The sequence below is a fragment of the Aquila chrysaetos genome, chromosome 8, assembly GCF_900496995.4.
Source record: "Aquila chrysaetos chrysaetos chromosome 8, bAquChr1.4, whole genome shotgun sequence".
In the NCBI taxonomy this organism is placed as follows: Eukaryota; Metazoa; Chordata; class Aves; order Accipitriformes; family Accipitridae; genus Aquila; species Aquila chrysaetos.
This window is the reverse complement of record NC_044011.1, coordinates 45,126,804-45,150,721: the sequence shown is the minus strand read 5'-3', so window position 1 is coordinate 45,150,721 and position 23,918 is coordinate 45,126,804. Positions and strand designations below refer to the sequence as shown.

At 43.0% G+C, this 23,918-nt stretch overlaps 1 protein-coding gene across 5 annotated transcripts in view; it reads right to left on the bottom strand.

Moving 5' to 3' along the window:
• Positions 1-23,918, bottom strand: part of APLP2 (amyloid beta precursor like protein 2) — a 48,565-nt gene that overhangs the window by 7,786 nt on the left and 16,861 nt on the right. For 4 of the 5 annotated variants that reach the window (XM_030021891.1, XM_030021892.1, XM_030021893.1 and 1 more), the window contains exons 2-12: positions 16,940-17,113; positions 15,583-15,712; positions 11,939-12,051; positions 10,155-10,330; positions 9,407-9,624; positions 7,523-7,690; positions 5,341-5,456; positions 4,909-4,983; positions 3,547-3,705; positions 3,023-3,151; positions 494-593 (exon numbers count right to left, since the gene is read on the bottom strand). In XM_030021891.1, coding sequence (XP_029877751.1) covers positions 494-593; positions 3,023-3,151; positions 3,547-3,705; positions 4,909-4,983; positions 5,341-5,456; positions 7,523-7,690; positions 9,407-9,624; positions 10,155-10,330; positions 11,939-12,051; positions 15,583-15,712; positions 16,940-17,113 — 1,558 coding nt within the window. The remainder of the gene's footprint in view (positions 1-493; positions 594-3,022; positions 3,152-3,546; positions 3,706-4,908; positions 4,984-5,340; positions 5,457-7,522; positions 7,691-9,406; positions 9,625-10,154; positions 10,331-11,938; positions 12,052-15,582; positions 15,713-16,939; positions 17,114-23,918) is intronic. The other variant, XM_030021895.1, reaches the window with a different exon arrangement.

Here is a 23,918-nt window from a genome sequence, read left to right as displayed (position 1 = left end):
GAACCTAGCTGAGGCAGGGCTGCAGGGGAACACTGTTTGGGGCTGCCAGGTTATCTTATCTCGCATGCTCTGAAGTCTCATCTGGAATTCTCAGTAAAGGCGTTGGCTACAAATACATACAAATAAGGGCCAAGACGTTTGATGGGACAAGAGGTTTTGGCAAGATGGGATTAAACTCATATAAAGCGGGAAAGCATCTGCTTAATTTTATGGATCTTTTTCATCTCCCTTTGAGAGACAGCTTTGCTATTCTGAATGTTGCTGACTTTTTTTAAACGGACAATGAAAGTTCTTAGGAACAAGCTATTCTGGCTGGCTGCATTACAAAACCCAGAGAATATCTGCCCTGTAGTACCTAAGCCTAAGCCCAAGTGCTCGTTGTTGAGGGCATCCCCTCAAAGGAGCTAGCAATCTTTTTGGAGCCCGCTTCACTTGATACAAAAGCTTGCAGTCTAACACGGTGGCACTGGAGCTGGCACACAGAGACACTCACCAATCTCATCCTGGATTTCTTCAGCCACATATGGCACCTTGTAGAGCAGAGACAAGCTTTGATTCATCCGCTCCTCAATCACATGGAGATGTGTCATCACCTGCAAATGTAAAAGAGTGTGTTGGAGTAGGCAAAGACTGTCAGTCACTTGATCGGTACCGTTACTTCGCTTGTTTAATAAAATACCTACTACTGGTGGATCTGCCACGACAGACAGTAGAACGGGACACAGGTCCATCTAGTCCAATTCCCTGACCGACGCTCTCTAACACGTCATGCTTCACTGGAACTGGCCATTTGTACATGGCGCTCTCAGTATTTTGGGAAAGGTTGGGGGTGAGGGAGAAGATTCAGCTGACTCTTGCTGTAACCAGCTCTCCACTGGAAAACACTGAAGCTGGTATTTCCCGTATGCCAGATACAGTCATAATTCATTTTCCACAGCAGCTACAAGCAAGTGCTTTATTAAAGGGATTATCATTCCTGACTACTAGAAAAGATACACGCAAAGGGAGCAGACATTATTATTTATCAACTCTGGTTTCAGAACAAAGGTGCCTTTCAGAACAACGGTGGCATTACATTTGTCTTACACCCACTACACCCACTCACTGGCAACAGCCTTCTCCCTTCATCTGAAAAATAAATTCAGACTCTACGCAACCTCAAATCACTCTTCCCTAGCATATTAAATTGTCTGGTGAAGTGAAGCCTGACCTGAAGAGGGTGCTGCATAATCAGGGATCATGCAGACCAAGAAAAACATTTATGTGGACAGCCGTTGAAAAAAGCTAAGGAGTTGAATGGACCTGTTTTACAGTCTGACGTGTACCTGACCTTTAAGAGCAAGGATGAAAGCAATTTAATTTTACATGTAGCAGCTTGTCAATCAAGGGAATCGATTGAGGAGCTTAAAGTGCACCTGAAAAGTGAAGCAAATGGAAATTGAACTGTACCACCCACATCCCTCACATGTCGATTTGTTGACACTGCAGCCTTCAGAATGAATTAAGAACTGTTTAGATTTTAGCTTAAGAATACAGTTCACACACTCCCTCTTGGGCTTTGGCAGCACTGGAACAAAGGGTCAGGGTGGACTGTGCTTGATATGCTGAAGCTGTCTCTGAAAATGCTATCACGTATTCCGCATCGCAAGCCAAACATCAGCTTGTAAATTCCACAATTGCTACCACTCTTTCCGAGGATGCGCAGCTTAACAAGAATCATAGAAGCAGTGGCAGACAACCTGAGACACAAGAGCTGAAGGTACACTGCTAGCACGGAGAAACGACGTGAAACCCATAGGACCAGGCACCTGCAAGTGTGAGGTTTGCTTCTAGAAAATCACTGCAACACTGCTCCACACCTCGCCAGAGGTGACAGTAACAGACTCCAGTCCCTGTCTTACTCTTAAACCATGATATTTCCATCTACTGGTTATACAGCCAAGTAATAAAGCATTTTTTTTTCTCAGCGCCTATTTCTTTCCATTTGGCAGCACTGGATGTGCTCCACCACATTGTCTCCTTGCAGCTCTCCATTCTTTTCTGTTCTTGCGTTATCTTGCATGCATTACAGAATTCAAAAATACTACAAAGCAGCAGACCAGCCACAAACTGGGACTGGTTAAACACAGATTACATTCCTAAAGCTGAGACTGGACAGTCAGTTCTCTCTGCTTCTCCCTGAACGTGTGAAAGTACATACCCTTATGAACAGATCTTTCAATGTTAACAGGCCATTCTTAATCTGAATCTTAGTTAGGCCTTTCAGTACATCTTTCACCGTTTTAAAAGCGGGTTGTAAAAACAAGTACATAATTCAAAAGATTTGTGGAATATCTGCAACTGCTCTTACAAGTACAATGGCCAGGTCTGACATCCGCTTGAAGCGGCATATTCACATACACTACCCAGCAGACACAAAATGACGTTCTGGCTGCTCAGGAGTAAAATACATGGCAACAGCACAAAATAAACTCATCAAAACAGACTTTCTAATAAAGCTAACGATGATCACGTGCTTGGCAAGGGTTACGTATGATGCTTTGGAAACAAGGCGATAACTTTGCGGAGGCACAAGAGAATCCCCACAAACTCAAAACACAGGCATTGTGAAGAACAAGCCTAATGAAAGGAACACACAGACAGGAGGTCTTGGAAGAAGCGAGGAAGTCTCTTCAAGGATGACCAAGCGCCCAGTAAATAATTTCATGGGTGTGTGACAAGAGGCAACAGAAAAATTATAGCGAACCAGTTCTAAACCCCTAGACTTGTCATGGTGACCAACAATAATTCATGTATAAACCAGAGTTCCCCTTCTTTAACACTGAGTCAAGTACCACGGAAAATCATACAGGCAGCGTATCTGGTGACAGGCAATACGCACACAGAATGGGAGATCTCTGCACAAGTATGAGAAGTTGCTACAGTACCCAGCAAATCAGCGTGAGGACTCGACATGTGGCTTCTAGTCTCTGACAGCCAGGGTTGGGTAACAATGCCTCCCTTGATAGAAACATTCTTATACCTGAGATTTCATCTGTGCAGCCTTTTCCGGGTCAACTGCCAGGACGTGTTGGTAATGGCGGATGGTGTGCAGACGGTCCTTGTTCTCGGCACGAACATAGCGCTTCAGAGCTTGCAGGATGCGGTGGGGCTGCGGGATTTGAGGAGGGGAAGAGTTCACATCCATTTGATTCAAATAAAATTCACAGCGGAAATACAGCACTTCAGATGTGAGCCTGCTTTATTACTGGACAGATCAATCACCTGCGCTAACTTCTTAGATATTTTCCTTATAATTAAGTCTGTTTGACTCGGAACACTATGCCTTATGAACACTAAACAAAGTGGAGAGTTTTTTAACCAGGCAGAAAGGAGAGTGAGTCCATTAGGAGACTCGCTGCTAGGTCTGCAGCACAAACTGCCACTGGGAACCTATACGCAGCTTCTGCCCCTGCAAGTCACTGGCAGTCTCCTCACCAAGCCATTCCCACCTTCCACCCTGCCCGGCGCTACCCTATTGTCAAAGTTTGTTGCAAAGAAACTCACCCGCGGCGGGTCAGCCTGCAGGGCAGCCAGGTAGTTCTCCAGAGCAATCCGACGGCGATCATTCAACATGGCTTCCACACGAGCCAGGTGAGTTTCCACAAGCTGCTGCTTCTCACTTGCTGCCTCTTTCTCCAGGGATTTAACCATTGCCTGGAAGTGCTGGAACAAAGTAAGCAGTCTGTATGAAATGCACTGTATGCATCAGGGTCACCTACTGTCTCTCACATAACTCCTCAGAACAAACGGAGCCTGTCACACTGCATGTCCTAGGCATTTACAGTAGGAGAGAAGGTCACCGACAGATGTTGATGCAGATTTCATCTTTGCAAAATCAAGAGTGACAATTTGCCTTCCAAGTTCCTTCACAACCCATTTCAAAGGTCTGAAGAGGACACACGGCCGTGCAGATAAAGATAACGTTGAAGTTGGGAGACCCACACCGTACTGAACGAATGACACAGTATTAACTCTTTCCCTCAACCCTGCAATATGGAAACCAGATAAATCCCTTCAGCCTAGAGCCACTGATCTGAATTTGCAGAAGTTTACCAAGGCATTGCATAAGGGATTTTTCATCAGCACATCTTCAGATCCAATCTCTATATATTCTGTCGGAAAGGTCACAACCCACATCTCCAAATGAGCCAGAAAAGTCCATTAAGCATTGTTACCTTTCAACAGAGGTGATGGAAAACTCTTTTGGACTTACAGTGGCTTACGTTAAAAAACGTACAAAGAGAAAACCGTGTTCCAGGACAAAATCCAAAGTGGGCTTAAAAGCTGGAGTCAGTCACTTAGTTGTATATTGCTTTGAGGAAACTTCATATAGTTGTCACTGCCAGAAGAGCCTGCCCCTAACAATGCCATGCTGAGAATATCCCTGATTAACTTCACAGTCTAATGGAACTCTCCTCATAAGGCAGAAGATTGGCATTTTGGCAGCAAACCAGCTTTATCTGCTGTCTAAATGGTTTTCACTAAGTCTGCCCAAACAGGAAATGTGTGTCCAGAGAGTCAGGGCCAATCTGAACTGGGCTGTGAGGCCACTGGTTAGTGCAAAACAGGCCAAAGGTCTGAAGTTACAATTTGGCTCTGCTGTCGCTACGCTGGAGGGGTGAGATAGCTTCCTACTACTGGGTTTAGGAAAGGACCTCGCACGGTATCGGATCATCTCCAGCTTTAAGAACAAAGCACGCAATTGAATCAGATCTCCTCTAAAAGGCAGCTGTTGACAGAACAGGAAAGCTGTTCTTCCATCTCAGTCGTCTTTTGGCTTTGAATATTACAATCTCTCATTTAGTTTTTTGAGAGGACGAAGGCCAAGCACCAGTAACTTTCCTCTTTAGGTCCTTCACCTCTTACCTGAATGAGAGTCTGCCTTTCTGCCTTGGGGAGATTTACAGCTTGGTGTTCTGCTTCCTCCCATTCCTTTTTCACCTGGACAAGAAAAGGACAGAACACATCAACAAGACACAAATTTACGTCTCATCTTTGCAAGCTAATTTGCCTTCACAGGCAGATCCTTGTACAGCTTGGCTAGGTTTTGAAGGCACAATAGAGCTGCTGTGGGGTTTAAACCTAGCACTTAAGCCCTCTGAGCAGCAAGCCAAGTGTCCCCAGTGATTCCTCTCTCCCAGCGCTCTGAGGAAATGAAAATCCAACCGCCACAGTGTGGTTGTATTGCAAGAAACACACGGAAGGCTGGAAAGGAAGTCAGTTCAACATCAATTTGTCCAGAAAAACATGGGCGGCAACTATGCAGCGCAGCACAAATGACTGAAGCTAGATGCTCACCCGGTCCATGCGGTTGTGGTGTCTGACCTCCAGCTGCTCCTTTGCCTTCTGGAAGCGGGCATGCTCATTGTCATCGGCTGGGGTTTCAAAGTAGACATCCACATCATCAGTTGGCACTGCAAAGAGAGGGAAAGGATAAGCAGAAGTTCAGAAAACTGTGATCTTGGATTGCAAAGAACAGGTAGGGAGAGGAATCTCCACGCCTGCATAATTAACAATCTGGCAGACCGAGTTTACTGAACCGCCACCTACCAGGAGTCCATTTTGGTATCTTTAAGCTGCCAATTTACTGCAACATCAGCTAGTTACATCATCCCAGAAACACAGTAATGCACTGCGGCAACCAGCACCTGTTCAGTCTTCTCATTAGTTCTGAGATGAGCATTATTCAGCTCCAGCAACAGAATGACTTGGATTGCAGAATAAAGAACTTGTTTTCTCTTCCCTTTCACATTGGCTTTGGATAGTTTAAATGACATTTTGTGCATTAGCTGTTTGCTGACAAGCTGGCTCCAGACATCATTAATATGATTAGGGAGCTTGACAATAAATCTGCACAAAACACTACCCAGTATTTTAACACTTCAAACCTACCTTCCCTACCAGATGCACCATGCAGGACTAACAGGCAATGATATTAGACAAGACAGCAACAGAAGGAGGCTCAGTGTGACAAACTGACGTGTCCAATAAACTGGATGGTTTGTACCTTTAAGACATTCAAATTCAACAAAGGGAGAAATAAAATTTCAGAACTGACAATTTCAAGCATCTGCAAAATCCACAACAGGGGCTTTGCACTCCATATACTGCAGTTCAGGAAACGCTGAACCAAGTTTGTGTGCTACAGTTCTAGAAACTACACATACCAGAGCCCTTTCTGAAAGGATCTATGGCAAACATGATGCGCTTCGTTGTTGCCCTTCAGCAGAGGGAGGGCAGAAAGTGGAAGTTAAGGCAACCTTTCAACCGTATTAGTTATTTGGGTGGAAATAACCTCCAACACGTCATTGAAAGATGGCATGCTTCAGAAAAAAAATTTACCTGGCACTTAAGCATGGATACAGGGTAAGAGTTCAGCATGCACCTGAATCCACCAACCTTTAACTAGGGAAGGAGGAGTGAAGAAGGGGAAAGGATTACTGCGTGAAATAACGGCAACAGACAACGTAGGCATCACGGTTGCGTGCAAGGGACAACATCAGATCAGTACTGTATTCTGGGCCTGCTCAAGGCATCTCTGAACTGGGCTTGGACACAGAGAACTCATTCTCCAGCCCCAAATCCCTCTGTAACAGGACAAACTTTTGTACAAAAAGCTCCTGCTATCCGCATCTCTTATTTCACCACTTCAGTTAGATCAGCCCAATCTAAAGCACTTGCATGAAGCCCATTTTGTAAACAGGATTATGACTGTATAGTCAGACTGCCAAGCCCCAGATAACACAAAAAGCCTTTCAAAAGGCTTTAATGGTAGCTGAAGTGGAAGTGCTGGAGTTCAACAATAAGATTAACAAGGAGGTTAAAATGTTTTTGGTAGTTTTATCATCTGACATAAAAGCCAGTTGAAATTGGTGCCAAAAACCTCAAGCTCTCAAAAACGCAGGGATTGAGTCATGATTCATATTTCAAACCGAGCTGAAAGTGGGAATCTGAATTCTATACTACTTCTCTGATATTTTCCCAAAATAAAATAGCAAGAAAATGACTACTACCAGGAGAACGGTGAGTAGCAGCCTACTTTTCAGCACCAACTGGTCAAAAGTACACACAGTAACACCACTGGGGAAAGTGAGCACTTCCTTCCATATATTTGGGAAAAAAGTCAGTTACGCAAACAGGCAAGCTATGTGTTTTCACAAGAGGTTAGAGACAGCCCCTGGTCCCTGCTACAGATCTGGAAAAGGACAACTAAGCTCTCAGCAAGAGCTGCAAGCCGGCGATGAGCACAGACAGCACATGTTGAGGGCCACTTTCCCCAGGAAAGTTCACCCTAAAGACCTAGAGAAGCGGAGACAAGAGGAGACTGCTGCAAAGGGACAGACAGAACTGCTGCAGACACCAGAACCAAAAGGATGAGCTACAGACGTATCCTCTCTTGACCGAGGCAAGGAGGAGGAGACACCAAACGCCAGACAGACAGAGGCTAGCTGCAAATGGGCCAGTGGGAGGCAGAACTTACTCATCTTTTTACACACAGCCATACAATACTCCTCTGACTCAAAATTGTTCCTGTTGCCTCCGCAGCCTCCATATATAAAGCGAACGCATTTTCTCTTGTTAGGGTCGAAGTACCAACGAGGCATCACGGCCCGGCAGGGCCCTGTCATCGCCTCCTGGGAGCAGACAGCTGTGTGGAGACGGGTTAGAATATGAGCTAGTGAGGAGCACAGGCCTTGCAGAGCAACTTACACAACGCAGTGGTGGCTCTAGTTCACACCTTCTTCTAGGGCACCAGCGCTGGCCTCAGCATCGCTACTTCACCGACCAAAGGGCTTTTGTCAGTTTTGGGGGGATTTTTAACATTGTAAAAGCATTCACCACAGGGCTCACCAGCGCTATTCAGGGAAGCGCCTGCACGTCGTGCTTTGGAGCGAACATGCAGCAGCAGGCTACCCAGGCAGTTGTCTCAACACGGAGCTCTCATCTGCTAGAGTGACTTCTCCTTAGCTAGAGGCTGAAACAGCAAGGATCTACTTTGCCAATGCCACAGCGTTATGCCTCAGGCATCCCAGTGGTAGAGCTTCCACTCTTGGTATAAAACCAACATGATGGAAAGAAAACCCATTAGGGCTGCTTAAAGCATTCAAAGATGTCCTGTTCCGCTGTACTCTGCCTGGACAGACACTTCACATCTTAAAGGTGAGGTGTAAGAGCAAGTGAAAAGGCAGGCTAAGCAAGAGTAATGTGATTGCCATGGCAATCTGAGCCGCTAGGTGTTTAAGTTTTGAAACATCTATACACTAAATATTGAAACTCCAGGTAGCCACGGCACATGGACTGCTTCACAATAAGCAGGCAATACAAGCAGCTGGGTTATTCTGAGGCAAGAGAACAGATACGGTCTATAAGTTAGCAACTGTTCAGGGTACTTTGGGGGAAAAAAGACTGGGTACCCCCCAAAACAGACACCCCGATCATATTGTTCCAATTCTGTTCCAACACCTGCAGATCTGTAACAGTCCTGTACATATATGAGCTAAGCCTTGTTTCAGCAAGTAAAATTATCTGCAGCATGCTGGCATTTTACCAAAAAGATGCAAGAACCGCTGGCAATGATTCAGTGATCTGTAGCTAATTGAATTTCATTCCCTCTCCCCTCCTCTTTCCTCTGCAGACACTTCTACACGTAAAGCATAGGACATCGTATAATGCTGAGGCACCACACAATCGGCAGATGCCCTCTGCAGTGACACCTACCACTTAACAAAAGCTACCGAAAGTATAGTACACGTTACTACCGTGGTAAGTATATGTTACTCATATAATAAAATTGGGCCAATTGTGTTGGCTGACTTTCATGAAAGTAAGAGAAGGGTTTATGCAAAGGCTATTAAGGCAGCACCAACTATCTTTATCTTCCTCACCCTTTAATGGCCAGATGGCAGCTTTATGCCTCCTCTACAGAGCATGGCCCACAACTTTTAGCTTCCTTTTCGTAAACTGGTATAAAACACCAAATCCAAGATAATCACCCCAAACTAGGATTTTAAAATTCATAGTATACCTCAAACACTTCTTTAAGATTTTCCAAAATTAGCCTATGCAGATATGGTTTTCTGACTCAACACTGCACCTTCACAGAGGTGCTCATTCAATGTGCCAAACACTGGGCTTTCTGCCAGCAGAACTGCTGTTTATCTGGAAACATATGGCCCATGCTCTAGAGAGTTAATTTCAACACTTGAAACATAAGCATCATCAGCTTTCCTCTGTTTGCTAACTTACTGGCAAATAAAACTTCCAAGTGGCATTTATTGACTTGATCAAAAACCCATCACCAACTGACAGCCAACAAGAATACTCTCAAGGAAGCAAGAAGCCTGTAGGCTAGAATGTGTCTTACATTTCATATCGCTGCTGACTTCTTTTTCGGAAACAGCCTTGTCATTGCTAGGCTCTGTGGGGGTCTCTTCATTGTAATCGTCAACTTTGTAGCTATCATAATAGTAATCACGGTCTTCCACCACATCCTCCTCCTCTTCCCCTTCATCTTCTTCATCTTCCTCTTCCTCCACAGCTGTTCCTGTGAAGTCTTCTACACCTGCCTCTGTAGGGAACTCACTGAAGGGATACAGTTAAATTAGGGGGTAAAGTTGAGGCTAATAACTTTGCAGCCAACCTTTGACGTACCAGAAAAATTATTCTCTTTTCATCTGTTCTAGAAACACAAGAGATGGGAAAAATAAATATACCAACTATCGATCAGTCCATCAACTGGACTTCCCTCATTACAGACAGCTTCTCCATGCCCCTGGCTTAGTGGGGTTTCCTTGCATTTTCTCATCAGCTTCTTTTCAGTAAGTGAAAGTCTATCGTATCTGGGGGAGGTACCTACTGTAATAATCAGACAGTCTTTTGACTGGGTAAGGATGAAGGGAGGGGGGCTTTTTAGCTCCTCCAGTAATAGGAGCAGTGCAAAGTCATTCGTCCTTCTGCAATGCTTTTTCAGGCTCAGGATACTCCTTTGGGAAATTCAAAAGCACAGAAATTCTCCTCTCAATCGTCACCACAAAGGAGTCACCATGTGAAACACTCACATGCAGCAACTTCACATACAGAACTGTTAACATCTACGCCAGTAAGAACCCTACCTTTTATAAAGGTCGTAGTCTTCATCCTCATCTTCATCCTCCTCCTCTTTGGACAGAGCCTCATCCACAACCTTTGTCTGAGGACAACATACATATTCTGTTCCATGGAACTGGTCCACTCCACAGGGCAGCAGCATGCCGTAACTGTGCAGGATCATCCCTTCTGTCAGACAGGCCTGAAAGACGAGCCCATTTATGTCAGTTTAGCATCATGCTCTTGCTTTGGATAAAGCTGAAGTTTGCCTATCACAGATCCCAAGAATGCTACCAACAGTCTAAATTTTACAAAAAGGCAACAGCAAACTACAGCCGAAGTCTCAACATCAAAGGAAAACGGATCTGAAACTTGTAGCTTAAGCAAAATCCCCAGGAAGTCCCAGATTCAGAGCCATGCAGTGCTTCCTGGTGTTAACGTATCAAACACCCCCCAGCCCTAACAACCGCTGTACCAGCTACTAGGAAGACAATTAACTCTATCCCAGCTGAAACCAGGACGCTTGTCAGCCTGGCTAAGTTCAGGAAAAATAACTAGACGTTTTGTGCCAACTCAAGGGAGAGAGCACTTGAAAGAAACAGAACTGTTGTTTGCTTTTCTGGGCTGGCCATTTCATTAAACTTTATCTATTAAACTTTACATTGGAGTAAGTGAATAATCACTCAAATGGACTTTGTGTCAAGATTATTTTAGCATGCTGTAGATGAAAATCAATCAGATAATTCAAGAAAAAGCCAAATGCAAACTGTGATTAGACATTATGTCTATACACTTCTCTTAAGCTAAGGAAATACATGGCCTTGTGGTGCCCCAGAAAAGAATGAAGTAAGAAAGGCTTTATTATGTACATCAGAACCCTTTTGTTTGTGCTTTGCTTTGTTACAGCACAGATGTAAAATGAGCCAAATAGTTGGAGAACTCCTCCAGAAGTATGTTAAAAGCAAGTGATTTTTAAATTTGCTAGACATCAACAAGTTTATCCTCAATTAAAAGGTGACTCCTCTAGCACAGCTTTATTTAGACAGGTTTTGGCTCCCAGGATTTTAAAGAAATGGAAAGTTTAACTGGAACATCCTTAACCTCATCTTTACTAGCACCGCCACGACTAATCATTGTGTTTCTGTTTCTACAATTGCTGTTTCTACAAAATGGAAAACATGTATATTTTGTCATGATCTTGTTTTTATTACCCCCCGTTCAAATGGGTGTGCAGAAAATTTGCAACATTTTTGCTAGTCAGATAAAAAACCAAACCAAACCAAACCAAAAAAACCCCACAAAAAACCCATGGGCTAGATTTATTCTGAGAAGATAATCCATCTCTTATGTAAAACCTCCACTAATCAGTCACAACGAAACTCGGATTGTTCCCAAGCAAGCACTGCCAACCAAATCCCCAGTAGCAGCAGCAGGTACATTAACGCAAAATATACAAGAAAAACGGGAAACATCCTATGACCAATGTAGCGCTCTACCCTGGAAAGAAGGATGAGCCATTGGTTAAAGCAATATCCTAGAGACCCGATTTCAAATTCCTAGCTCCATCCTAGAGTATGATCTTGGGCAAGCTACTTAGGATAGCTTTTTGTGAGTGAAGAATAACTCAGCTAGCTACACAGGTTTAAGTCACTTGAGTACTTTTAAATTTTTTCATTGCTCCCTGCCTCAGTCCATAGACTGCAACATGGGAATAACAGACCCCAGAGATAAACACTGTTATGCTCCAATACTACAAGCATCCAAGTGGACAGATCCAGAATAAATATTCCGGCCACAGCAGCTCAATTACCTCTTTTGCCACAGTCTGCCAGTGCTGATGGCTTTCACATACATCCATCCGCTCCTTGTGGAAGAATCGGCACTTCTCTGGAACCAGTAGGACATCGCTTACAAACTCACCCACTGAAATGAAAGAAACATCCATAGTTCACACGTGTCCGACTTCCGACAGAAACCAAAGCCAATAGCAGAACTCTCCCAAAGTACACCTTGTTGCAAGTGCCTTAAAGGTTTGGTATATTCTTAACGGGGACAGGTCAGATCAGCAGCTCTCTCTGGAAATTTACAGGAAAACAGAGCCTCGGAGTTTCCAAGGTAAAAAGAGGAGTAGGGGCTGATTCCTGAAACATTATGCAAACCCTAAGGCTGAACTGAAGGCAAAGTTTACAGTGCAAGTTAATAAATAGTTGCTCGTGGAACAGACAGGAGTGACTGAAGAGATTTCACACAAATCTTTGAAAAGATTGCATCTGCATACGAAGTTTTCAAACCACTTAATCACCAATTTCTAAACAAGCTGCATCATACCAAAGTGAGTTCATGCTGTCTGGTGCTGTAACAGCCTGGAAATTTTTATGTGCTGCAAGTGTTATCTATGTTTTCAGTATCTGGGTATCTGAGTAAGTCTTGTTTGTTTTTGTTTTGTTTTGAACAGTTTCCAGATGGTTTAATTCAGGATTAACTGCAGCACATTCCCTGACTCGGACAGTCCTAACCAAAACACAGAGGGCTGGAAAAATAAAAACTATACAGCCCTAAAAACAGAGTAGAACCAGAGTCAGCAAATACACTGCATTCCAATATTTAGATAACCACAACCGCACCAGCATCATGAAATTCTGGCACAATCTTAAAACCAGACTTTTGCTTTTGAGGAATGTGGAAGGGAGAGAGACAATTGGTCTGCTCTACAGACTCTGTATTAGTTGGACTTAAAAGATATTTAGCCTAAATTTCCACCACAACTCAGTTTGGTACCAACACACGTCAAAGAAGTACAAGAACTACATGAGCACGACTTTCTGTTCTTAGCCCAGATGTCCTAACAAACAAACAATGCCACTGGAATCCAAAACATGACATTTTATCAAAGTTGAGATTTTTCTTTCTTTCCTGCAGATTTAAATGCCACATCCAGTAATTTTAAAATAAGGAGATCTCTAGATACTCTGAGAAGACCAGGAAAAGATCTTCAGTTCAAGTGTTTCAACGTAACATACCTTGCACACCTGACCGGCAGCTCTAGGAATCCTTTGTTAAAATTGAAGAAAAGTTCTTTAAGTTAAATGCCTTTTCTCATGGAGACTCCAGGAAGCAGAATTATTTGTTCAAGCAACCTTCAACATTATGATTTCAAAATACATTTTAATATTTTGCATGACCAATTTTTTTGCAGCCCCCTAGTACTGATACCAAAGGCTCGTGGACACATCTCCTATGCACTGTACACAAGCCAAGTAGAGTTTAGGGACAGATTATCTGATGACAATTGCAAGGTAACAAAATCAACTAGCATTCATCATCTCTTTTAAATTAGTTAAATTTTGAACTACTAGACACAACAGATAAATGGTCTTTTCCCCATTTTCTTCCGTCAAAACAGGCCAGTTACAATTTTGAGTTAATAATCCTTCCTCTTTCACTCTCACGAGAGGTTAGTTGAAAAGTTTCTGTTAAGAAAGCTAAAACCAACCAAACTTTAAAATCAAGCGACTGTGGTTCTGGGGACTGAAGGCAGAAGACTCACACTGATCAAATGCAATAATCAGTACCAAAAACCAGCCATTAAACAGCCTTTTCGAAACACACCGAATCCTAGCACCTTCGCATAAGATACATGGAAGGTTCTCTCAATTCACCTAGGGACTGGAAAACCCTTCCGTGCTACACATTAATGGACACCTTTCCCATTCATGGCCACTGCTATCAAAAAAGAAAAATCCTCTGCCTTTTCAGATCAGAGCAGGCGTAAGAGGTGTTTCCATGCCACCTAACAGCCTAGCCAGAACTGTCAGCAGTTTGTCTTTTCACACCTCACCAGGCTCAGCCCTGCTCCCATCATCCTATTGTTACCTTTTTTTTACAGTTCAGTGGGAGCACTAATGGGTTCTCCTCTTCTCTCCTCTTCATCTTTGAAATACAAAAGAGCTTTCATGGGTGGGGGGAGGCAGGAGGAGGTTAAACATGGTATGATAGCAAGATCCTACCTCAAGATAGCCTGTGTGTTAATGTAGCAAGGAAGACACAAGCAGGAAGGGGAGCAAAAAACCATAGTTCGACTATAATCAAAAAGTCATACGCACCCCAGAGAAACACATCATCCATTTACAACAAGCAATTTGTGGACTGCTAAAGACAACGAAAAGGTACTTTATACACATACAGACTACTGACTTGCAACTCAGATCTGAAAACCAAAGCTGCCTTGCAGGCTAGGCCAAACAAGTCAAGAACACTGGTGAAAGACAGTAATTAAAAACTGTAACAGATAGTTTAATGCTTATCAAATTTTTGGGCAGTGTCGCTAAAAGCCTATTTTTCAGCTGGAGAATAGGCTTGGGGGAGGATTCTTTCTAAGAGAGATGACTCCTTATAAATCCAGAGATCTTGCTTTCATCCTTAGAAGTTCTCAGTATAATCAGCTGGGTTTGGTTGCTTCTCAAACCTGAATTTCCACAACTATAAAGAGATGCATCTTTCTCCCAGCACGTATCCACACCAAATTTCATTTCTTATGAAGTGCTTTATGATTGTCTAGTGGAGTGTAATATATATAGGAGAACAGCACCCATACAGTTCTGCAGATTTGCTTGTGTTCTCCTATGTCAAATCACATGCTAACCTGAGATATGGATACAAATTACGAAAACTGGTTCCCGCTGAATGCTCCCAGCAATCAGACTCTCCAAGACTGCGCAAGACTTCTTGCAAAACAGGTCTTTTCCAGTGGATAACTGAAAAGAGATTCAGCCAGCTGAGACTAAGCTTACTACTAAGAACACATGCAGTGCAGCACAGTGTCAGGCACAACCTACAGGTCAAAAGCTGCAAGGTAAACAAGCTAAACACGTTCCCTGATTCAAGTGGGTGGATAGATTCTGGAAAGCACCATGAAATCCACCGCAGTTGATCTCATATTCTTTCACAGTTCAAAGTGGGGACATGGGATACAGCTGCAAGAAGCAGGGCCTCTTTGAAACAGCAAAGTTTAAATATAGTCATTGAAACAGAATAGAGATCTCTTGCCAAGACCAAAGCAGGAAGCCTGAACACACTGAGCATTTAAGTCTCCAAGGCAACAAAATATTAAAGCTCCACAAAAATAGGATCAGAGTATTAAATCCCAATGTCTTTGTGATACTCAAAATACAATAGCCTTCAGGTTTTTATGGCAGTTGCAGAGAGAATGGGGATTTCTTTTTCACGCCAGGCACCATTATTCCACCACAGCTGTTATCTAGCCACCGATCTGTTTGAGAAAGGCAGAATTCCATCTTGTGGAAATAAAAACGTTTAAGCAGAAGTTGGACGTGGAAATGGCAACGTGATATGACAGAAGCCTTATAAACTCTGTTGTTCTCTCTGTAAGAAGCCAAGAGGCAATTCTTTGCTCCTCCCACAAGAATGCACAAACACATCATACCACACACTCACCCAGGCACTTGTAGGGCACAACAATATGAGTGTGGTCCTTGCACTGTTTCTTCCCTCTCTTGCACCAGCTGTCGATGCTGACAGGTTGATTGGCTTCCACAACATTTGTGATCTGAAGGTCTGGATACATCTGTTTAACAAGACACAGAGATAGGTTTCTCTCCAGAAAGGACAAAGAATGTGCAAAGCGGCTCCTAACCAGAAGCAGCGAGGCTGATTCTCTAACACAAAAAGAAGTTCAAATTTGCACATGGACACACATTCTCTTCTGGATCAAGCTTACAACAGCTGAAGACATAAAAAAGCCCCCAGCTGTTTGTCACACAGGGCTTGAGAAATGGCACATGTCATCACTTCTCTGGGGCAAGAGAAAGCCAGGTCAGGGGCAAGAGCCTTCACTGGCACTAAGTTGAGGTGTTTGGCTTTGCATGGTAGTGGAGAAACATTTACCTGTTCTGTCTGGTGCAGCACAATACGCTCTGGAAAAGGGCAGTCATCAACAAATAGGGTTTAGTAATATCTTCAGACTCTCGTCACTTGTCAAGCTAATATGCACCTACCTCCTCAGGTTTCCTTATGCCTGCTCCACTTACAGTGTATTAATATGATCCCTATGTCCTGCTCGAGTTCTCAAGCCCAGACACTGACTTATATTTAGGCTTCTGCTACGTGAACCAAATGTAGACCTAGTTATATCAGCCTTATAAAACAGTTTTAAACATTTTCCAGTCCAGACATTTTGTGCTCTATCACTTTCCCATTTAAAAAAACCATTCTTTGTGGTACTTTATGTGCCTGTCACCTCAGAGGAGCGATTAAAGACGCTTATCAAGGCCAATATGCTACATTATATCTGGAACACACTGAAAGGAGATTATGGTTTTTTTACAATGAAGCATGAAGAGCCTAAAAATACCACCAATATTTTGATGAAAATATTTTTCTAATGTTCTGGCTTATCTGAACATGTTACTGAGAACAACACAGCCACATTCTAATTAAAATAGGTGTCAGGTTCCATTTTGCACAGACCTGGAGCAGATGCTGGTTAACCAGCTCAGAGGCAAAACATTTGGAAAAAGCCCTGCAAACGCAGACATGGATGGATACCTCTCGGACTTACAGACCGAGGACCTTCTGGGGCAGCATAAAATGATCTAAATCAGAGCTAGCTCCTAAATCTCACTGCAGTGTCCTCCCTGCTCTTCCTGGGCAGTAACACAGCAGGACAGTTCAGGGAACTGAGCCAGTAAAAAGAAAGTCAGTCTCCTGCAGGGTTAATTTGCTACTGGCCAGCTACATTGGAATCCAATTCCTCAGCAGCAGTGAAGATTCTGGATCACACAGGAAAACTAACCTCCTGGCAGTACTGCAGAATCTCTTCCTTTTTTCCAAGGCAGCTCTTGGTCCCGGAAGTGTCAGGTTCCCATTTCCCAGTCTGGATATTCACATGCATATTTAGCTTCCCACAGAACATGGCAATTTGAGGCTCTGCCACAGCAAACCCTGTCCCAGCATTGGCTGCGAGTGCCTGTGAAGACAAACAAAACCAAAACATGTTGATTGCATTATCTGATCGAATGCAGAACAACTCAAAGAACCAGAAACACTCTGGCATCTTCTCAGAGCTCCTGCTTAATCCAGAATATCGGTGGAGTCTTGCAAACTATTTTGTAACCATATTCCTTAAAGCTGGTGAGCCCACACCAAGTTTTCACCAGTAAGCTGTTTGTTTTTCCAAACACTGGTTTTATTATTGCAACAACAGCTTACTAAAAGCAAGAGTAATTCACACTTAAAGCTTGTGCCCACAAAGGCTAAAACAGATGTCTGAAAAACTTAAACCCGTATTTGAAGATAAATAACTAATACTAATAACTTTTGGCAGAAACACCCCTGTTAGGTTACACACAAAGCAGGTATTGCTTCTACTGATAAAATAACTGCTTCCCGCTGCAAAAATCCAGAGTTTGAAGCCACGTGTTTCTCCCAAAATCTTCAAATATTTGGGATAGAAACACCCAAGCTTCTTGCCCAAACATACAAGTAAAGATGACTTCTGCTGAATCAGAAGAACAAAGCTGTTGCAACCAACTCCTCAAAGCCTGTTGTCTCTCATTCAGTGCACTCCTATGGGGATTTGTACTGCCTGGTTTCTGAAGAATATTCTGTGCACTTCCCACCCTGCACCAGCAGACAAAAACCCGACAAGCCAGACCCACACCGGGGTCAAACTGCAGATTGATCAATGAAAACAAGGTCAGGTTCCCTTTCTGAAATCCTGCTGGCTGACCAAAGGAAGAAAAAGGGGATTAAATTAAATTGCAGACTTGGTTTTTTTCTGAAAAGACTTGAGTGGATGCTGGGAGCTGAACATCCCCTCCCTACATAACTACTAGCTGTTGTAAAAGAAAAAGAAAAAAATACAAGAAAAGAAGAGGTATGAGGCAAAAAACAGATGAACTCCTAAATCGAAAGCTCTTTAAGGTGTTTAGGGGAATGAAATCATTTTAACTACTTCAGACAAGGCAGATTAGAAACAGCAATACACACAGGCTTCAGGGCACCACTGCCCCTAAGCTTCTTTTTTTCCTGGCAGGCAGCACTACCCTAGGCCACCAGTCCTGCCTTCATATTTGACTTTGCATGCACTCAAAAATGCATACATTACTGTGGACACTGTTCATTCCCTATTGCCTGCAGATCCCCATCAACTTATATCAATACCAGTACGCTTAAAGCAAACAAAGGAGCAAAGAGAAGAATTCAGCTGGACAACCCGTGTGCAGCTCCTAGTTGCTGGATACTAGGAAAAAATTAACGCCACTGTAATTAGCTCATTTCTCCCCCTCCCCGTTTGCACACAAAATCGCTGCCTGGAGATAAGACGTTTCAACACTCAGAACATCGGGGATTGTCTAGCACTGAACACAGGGGCTAGCGCTTGGGGGATAAGACCAACTTGAGACACAAAAGCATAAATTCACATCTTAACTCCAAAAAAAATTACCCCTTGAATTTTAAGAACTATTCAACTGCACGTCACTTAAGAGAAACAGTCTTACACGAGTGGTTTCTATTTACTCTAACCCTTTCACCCAACAGACACTCACTAGAGCAAGTTTTAGCACAGATCACAAAGTAACGAAATACTGAACTATAGGTAACAGATACCAGCATGGAGTCCCAGTAACAAAACGCTTCCGAGCTCATATACACTTTCAAGTTTAGTGTAGGTACATTTGTTGTACTCTCTGTCCTAATGGAGAAAACAGTTACGCGCTTCAGGTATAGGACAACTTCTGATGAATACACTGAGGCTAAGGGTAACAGGGTGCAATAATAAACACCGTGCTTCTAACAAGTGCCAACTGATACGACTCCGCAAAACCTGGGCTCTTGGACTGCCTTCCTCCCTGCCATATCATTTCACAAGAAAAAGGCAAACATGGAATGATCCTTCGTAACTCTATAAATACACACATACAAACTTCGTAAGAGGGCCTTTTTATCTCTCTCCAAAAAAATACCACTTTGGTACCAACAACCACTTTCCAGAGCATGCATGACTTGACATGTTAAAGGAAACAATCCACAACAATTTTGTTTTATGACAACACTACAACTACATCCAAGATTCAAGCTGAACTCTGAAAAGAACAAAAAGAAATGCAAGATCAAGTATGCACAAAGCATTAACCCTTGTAAGAAGAATACAGTGCATCAAAAGAGAATAAAATGTACGTGTTATCAACGGTTTGGAGATCATTAGCACCGCCTATGCTTGAAATCTGTTTTCTTCAAAGCAAACTTATCAAGCACGCAGCAAAATAAGGTAACTGCAAAAGCAGGAGAGGCGCAGGCTCCATCCCGAGAGGCAGAAACATCCATCAGCAATCCATTCATAACAGCTCTTGCATGAGCAAAACTCCTGTTCAAACACATACCAACCTCCTGAAATCATGACCACCTCCTATTTACATACTGATGCGAGCTCCTGTTTATTTTTGCCGTCTCTCCGGCCTGACACCTCAGCACTGTGGCAAAGGTATCATTCCTCCTCCGTGGATTGCTCAAATAGTTTGCATATCAGTCGAGTGCTGTTGCCGTAGCTACCAGAACATGCTAAGCCCCAATTCACAGCTGAACAAACGAGACTAATTACTGGCTTGATTTCATCACTTTTAATCAAATGGAAAAAATCTTTTCTTGAATTGCACTGTTGAGTAAGTTAATGAACTCTGATAGACACGAGTTGAATCTTTAACCCCATGACCTGCAAGATAAGATTTTTGAGTTACGGGCTTCAATTTTTCACCGCTGGTGATCCACTCCAGCCACCAATCACATCAGTTATTTAATTTAGCATTTTAATCTCATTCTGTCTGTAACGAGAGAATACAGCACAGCAAACTTCATTGGTACCAGTGGAGGCCACACCTTTAACACTGCTACTTAAGTAGTGAAGAAAGTTACCTACAAGAGTTTTTTGGGACAGTCATTTTCTGTTGCTTCACACAATTGCCTTTGGTGTATCAAAACCAAAAGCAGATCACTCAGGCTGACAACACTTAAGGTTAGCTCGTCTACATTCAAGCATCACTTTGCAAAAGGAGGGTTGGGGAACACGTAAACCAGCAGGAAGCTTGGGATAAAGCCACGTCCTTAGTTAAGCTCTTCAGTACTTCAGAGAATTCACCCGTTCCACATTGCAGAGGGATGAACAAACTGACAGAACATTTTTCCTTGGGAATTTCCCAGCCATAAATGGAAGCAGCCGCCTCTTTTAGTGGTGGGGAGCAACTATTCAATCTCCTAAATAAGCAGACTGCCAGCTCGAGAGGGGCAACACATACATAATAGAAGAGAGTTCATCCAGTTGTATATGTCCTCAGCAAACGTTATTTTAGTAGCTATTATCCTATTAACGTATATCCATAACATGAGAGCAAGATGAATGTTGTTGTTTGGGAAAAGACTGTTACATAAACCATTACTCTCCTCACTGGCACTTGCATTTACAAGATGTTTCATGATAAATTCCGCTCTGCCTTTTGGTATAATTCTGTAATCCAGTTTGCTTTCCAAGACCAAAGAAGTATTTGATTCCATAAACACATAAATCTCTGGCCAGTTAATGTCAGTTAAATTCCTCACCCTGTCATGCAGTGCCTGATTTATGGTTGCGAAACGCTGGAATTCAAACCCCTAAATCTTCTCCTTCTCTGATGGAAGAGTCTCTGCCCAAGTATCCCGTCTTTTATTTACTACTAGCCTCTTCAACTTGTGACAGCGGGCTTGACTGGTGAGCTTTACCCATCCAGAAGCCTGGGCTCTACGCTCTGAAAAGGTTCACACCTTTCTTCCTGTATCTACCATCTCAAAGGAGGGATGCAAGGCTAGAGAGATTATGGGCACCACACAGCATGATGATGTTCTTTAGGGAGGTTTTTTTGTGAATTTAAACCGTTTCTGCTCTCTAGCGTGCCTCTACTTCAATGCTGGGAACAACAATGTACAGGAATTCCTATCAACTAATGTAAAATAAGGAATATTTCATTATCTAACCCTGAAAGGTATGCATTACATTGCAATTCAGGTTCAAAAAGCCATAAACATGAAAAATACACCCATTCTCCTTGCCTTGTATTTGTAGGATCTATTAAACCTCATCACAACACAGCTTATTGAGCATGCTGTCTATTCAGCTCCCTGTCCAACGCTACTCAGGAAAGCCTTCTGGCATGCTGCTGGGGACTTCAGGATGGAAGGGTGATTGGAGTTTCTCTTCTGTGAAGAGTTGTTGTTCTTTACATTTCATAGAAATGAGTTCCCGAGAGCTTTCCTTCACAGCACAAAGGTGTCTGCAAAACGTCAAATTTAAGCACATTCTGAATTTTCCGTGAGGTCAAACATTACAGTAATCTTGCCCATCTGATCAGATTACCCAGAATATGGGTCTTTATTCCAGCAAAACCAGAGTGGATGGGAGCTTAGCAGAAAATCTTAGATTCCCTTTTCACTTCTGCTGAAGAGCTGTTCACATAGCATATTGCTTCTAAAGAAAAATCTAGGAATACGCATTATAGAAAATCACAGTCTCCCAGCTACCACATTTGGTGCAAACGTGTCAGCCACTGGGCACGTGCACTGCCTGTTGCACAAACATGACGAGACAAGTAGGCCCCTGGTTACAGGGCAGAAGGGCTGCAAGGCTTGAGAAATATTGAGAGCCTGCTAGGAAAACTCGTACTGCTTGCGCTTTCCATCAGGCTTCCTCTGCCGCAACACGAGGAGACCTGGCCGGTTAAAACCACGGAAGATTAAGTTGCTTTAAAACTGAAACTCCAGTCTCTAGAATTTCTAGGCTGCTGAAAAAAAGCTCTGACTGTGAACTGCATTGACTTGGTGGCCAGAGAACACAGGTTAATAGCTGCCGAGGGCATTCACCGCCTCCAAAGAAAGTGCACAGCCTTTTACAGGATTGTCTGCAGGTCGGATCAGATTTCCGGCTCAGAAGAGTTACAAGTATTCCACAACTATTTGCTGCTACACTGACAAAAAATGCCAGGCATTGAAAGATTACTTGTGTTGTTTGTTTTTAATTAAGCAAAACCCCTCAAAAGTAATACTGCTTATTAAATCAGAATGCACATGAACCACAACCTGAGGGACTTCAGAACATGCTGTTCAGCACAGTCCCTATCCAGGTAACTTAACGCTTCCCACTCTTACTTAATTAAAGAAAAAAAAAAAAAAAAGCAAGCAAGCTTTTCTGGATTCTTTTTAAAAAAATACATTTTCTATTCTATCTGGAGCACAACACTGCAACTCTTCCTATGCCAGTGTAATATCCACAGATATGGCGGATATAAATTGAACTCGCAAGAGCACTGAAGAATTCTAACAGCTCCTTTGGTACAAAAATGAGTCTTGTTACCTTATCAGCCTTCCTGTGAGCATAACCCTTGATGGCTGCCACTTTCAAATGTGCGAGTATTCTAACTTTTCACCCTTTCCTTGACTGAAAAATTGGTACCCACATTTGTGCAGGGACCCGACTGCTTCAAAGCCCAGATGCACACTCCACGTTACTGCTGTCTACAGAGCTGAAGTTCACGGGCATTTCTCCTTCCATAAGGCAAAATAAAAATGAAAGCAAACTTTTTTGCCTTGGCAAAGTAAAAATAAAAAAATCAAGAAAATGTTGCAGTCACAAACTCTACCACTGCCAGTTTCAGCGTTAAGCTGAAACTTTTGGAAGGAGAACAGCTGGGTTGGCATTGTAGAACTGAGCCTTCCCAGGCCTCGACGTGCCGCACAGCCCTTAGACCTAATGTTCATTGCCATGAATCTCACCTGTGAATTAATGGTTTATGGCAAGCTAGTATTCAGGAAACCAACACTTCAATTAAAGAGGGAAGTTGGCAGAGGGACTTTACGCCCAAGAACTTCTGAACCGAATACCTAAAATTCCCATTTTTGGATGTATAACTCATAAACATGAGCAGAGCTTTCAATTCGTGCTTCAAATTGTGTTTCACACTTTGTTTTCCTTAGCTTCTCTTCCTGCTTTTATTCAGCAGATAGGTGGCTTGAACCCAGGAAGGCTAACGAATGCCTGACACAGCAGGCAGTAAATCTACAGACTAGCAGCTCATCCTAGCTTTATTGCTTTATTTTTTTTTAAATTGCTGATAATTACAATAATGCACATGGGCAGGGGTCCAAGACAGGAAGAATTATTGTCTGCAGGCAGATCTGGTGTGAGCTGATAATACCAGCCTGTGTTTGCTTTTGAATTTAAATGGCAGAAATCTCAGTAAAGCAGTCTTTGGCTTACTTTAACTTGCTGGAAGGGGTGGAGTTCTCATCTGCTCGTCCTTTATTGACTTTTGTGGTAGAGGATTCTGCACCAGCAGAAAACTGGAAACCAATGCAGGAGCTGCAGTACTAGCTGGGGTACAGTTTATATTTAGATCACCGCTGTTTATGGCTAACACGCAGCCTCGAACACTCAGAAGTTCAGTGACAATAATCTATGTACTTTCATACGTGCCAACAGCAACCGTAGCATTACAAAGAACAAAACACTGCTGAAGCCTGAAGCATTCCCTACTGCTTTTGCACCTTCCTTCTCTACAGAGAAAAAGGGATATTTCCAAGTACCTGTGACTCACAGGCAGTCTTTTTGCCCTTGGAATTTGTATTAATGAGGTAGCAGATTATTTCCCCCTCCTCCTCCAGTTTATCATGCTCCATAAACCAAGCCTACATGAGTCATTGGGCAGATAATCTGCCTGTCAGACATTTGCACTCAGGAACTGCCACATTCA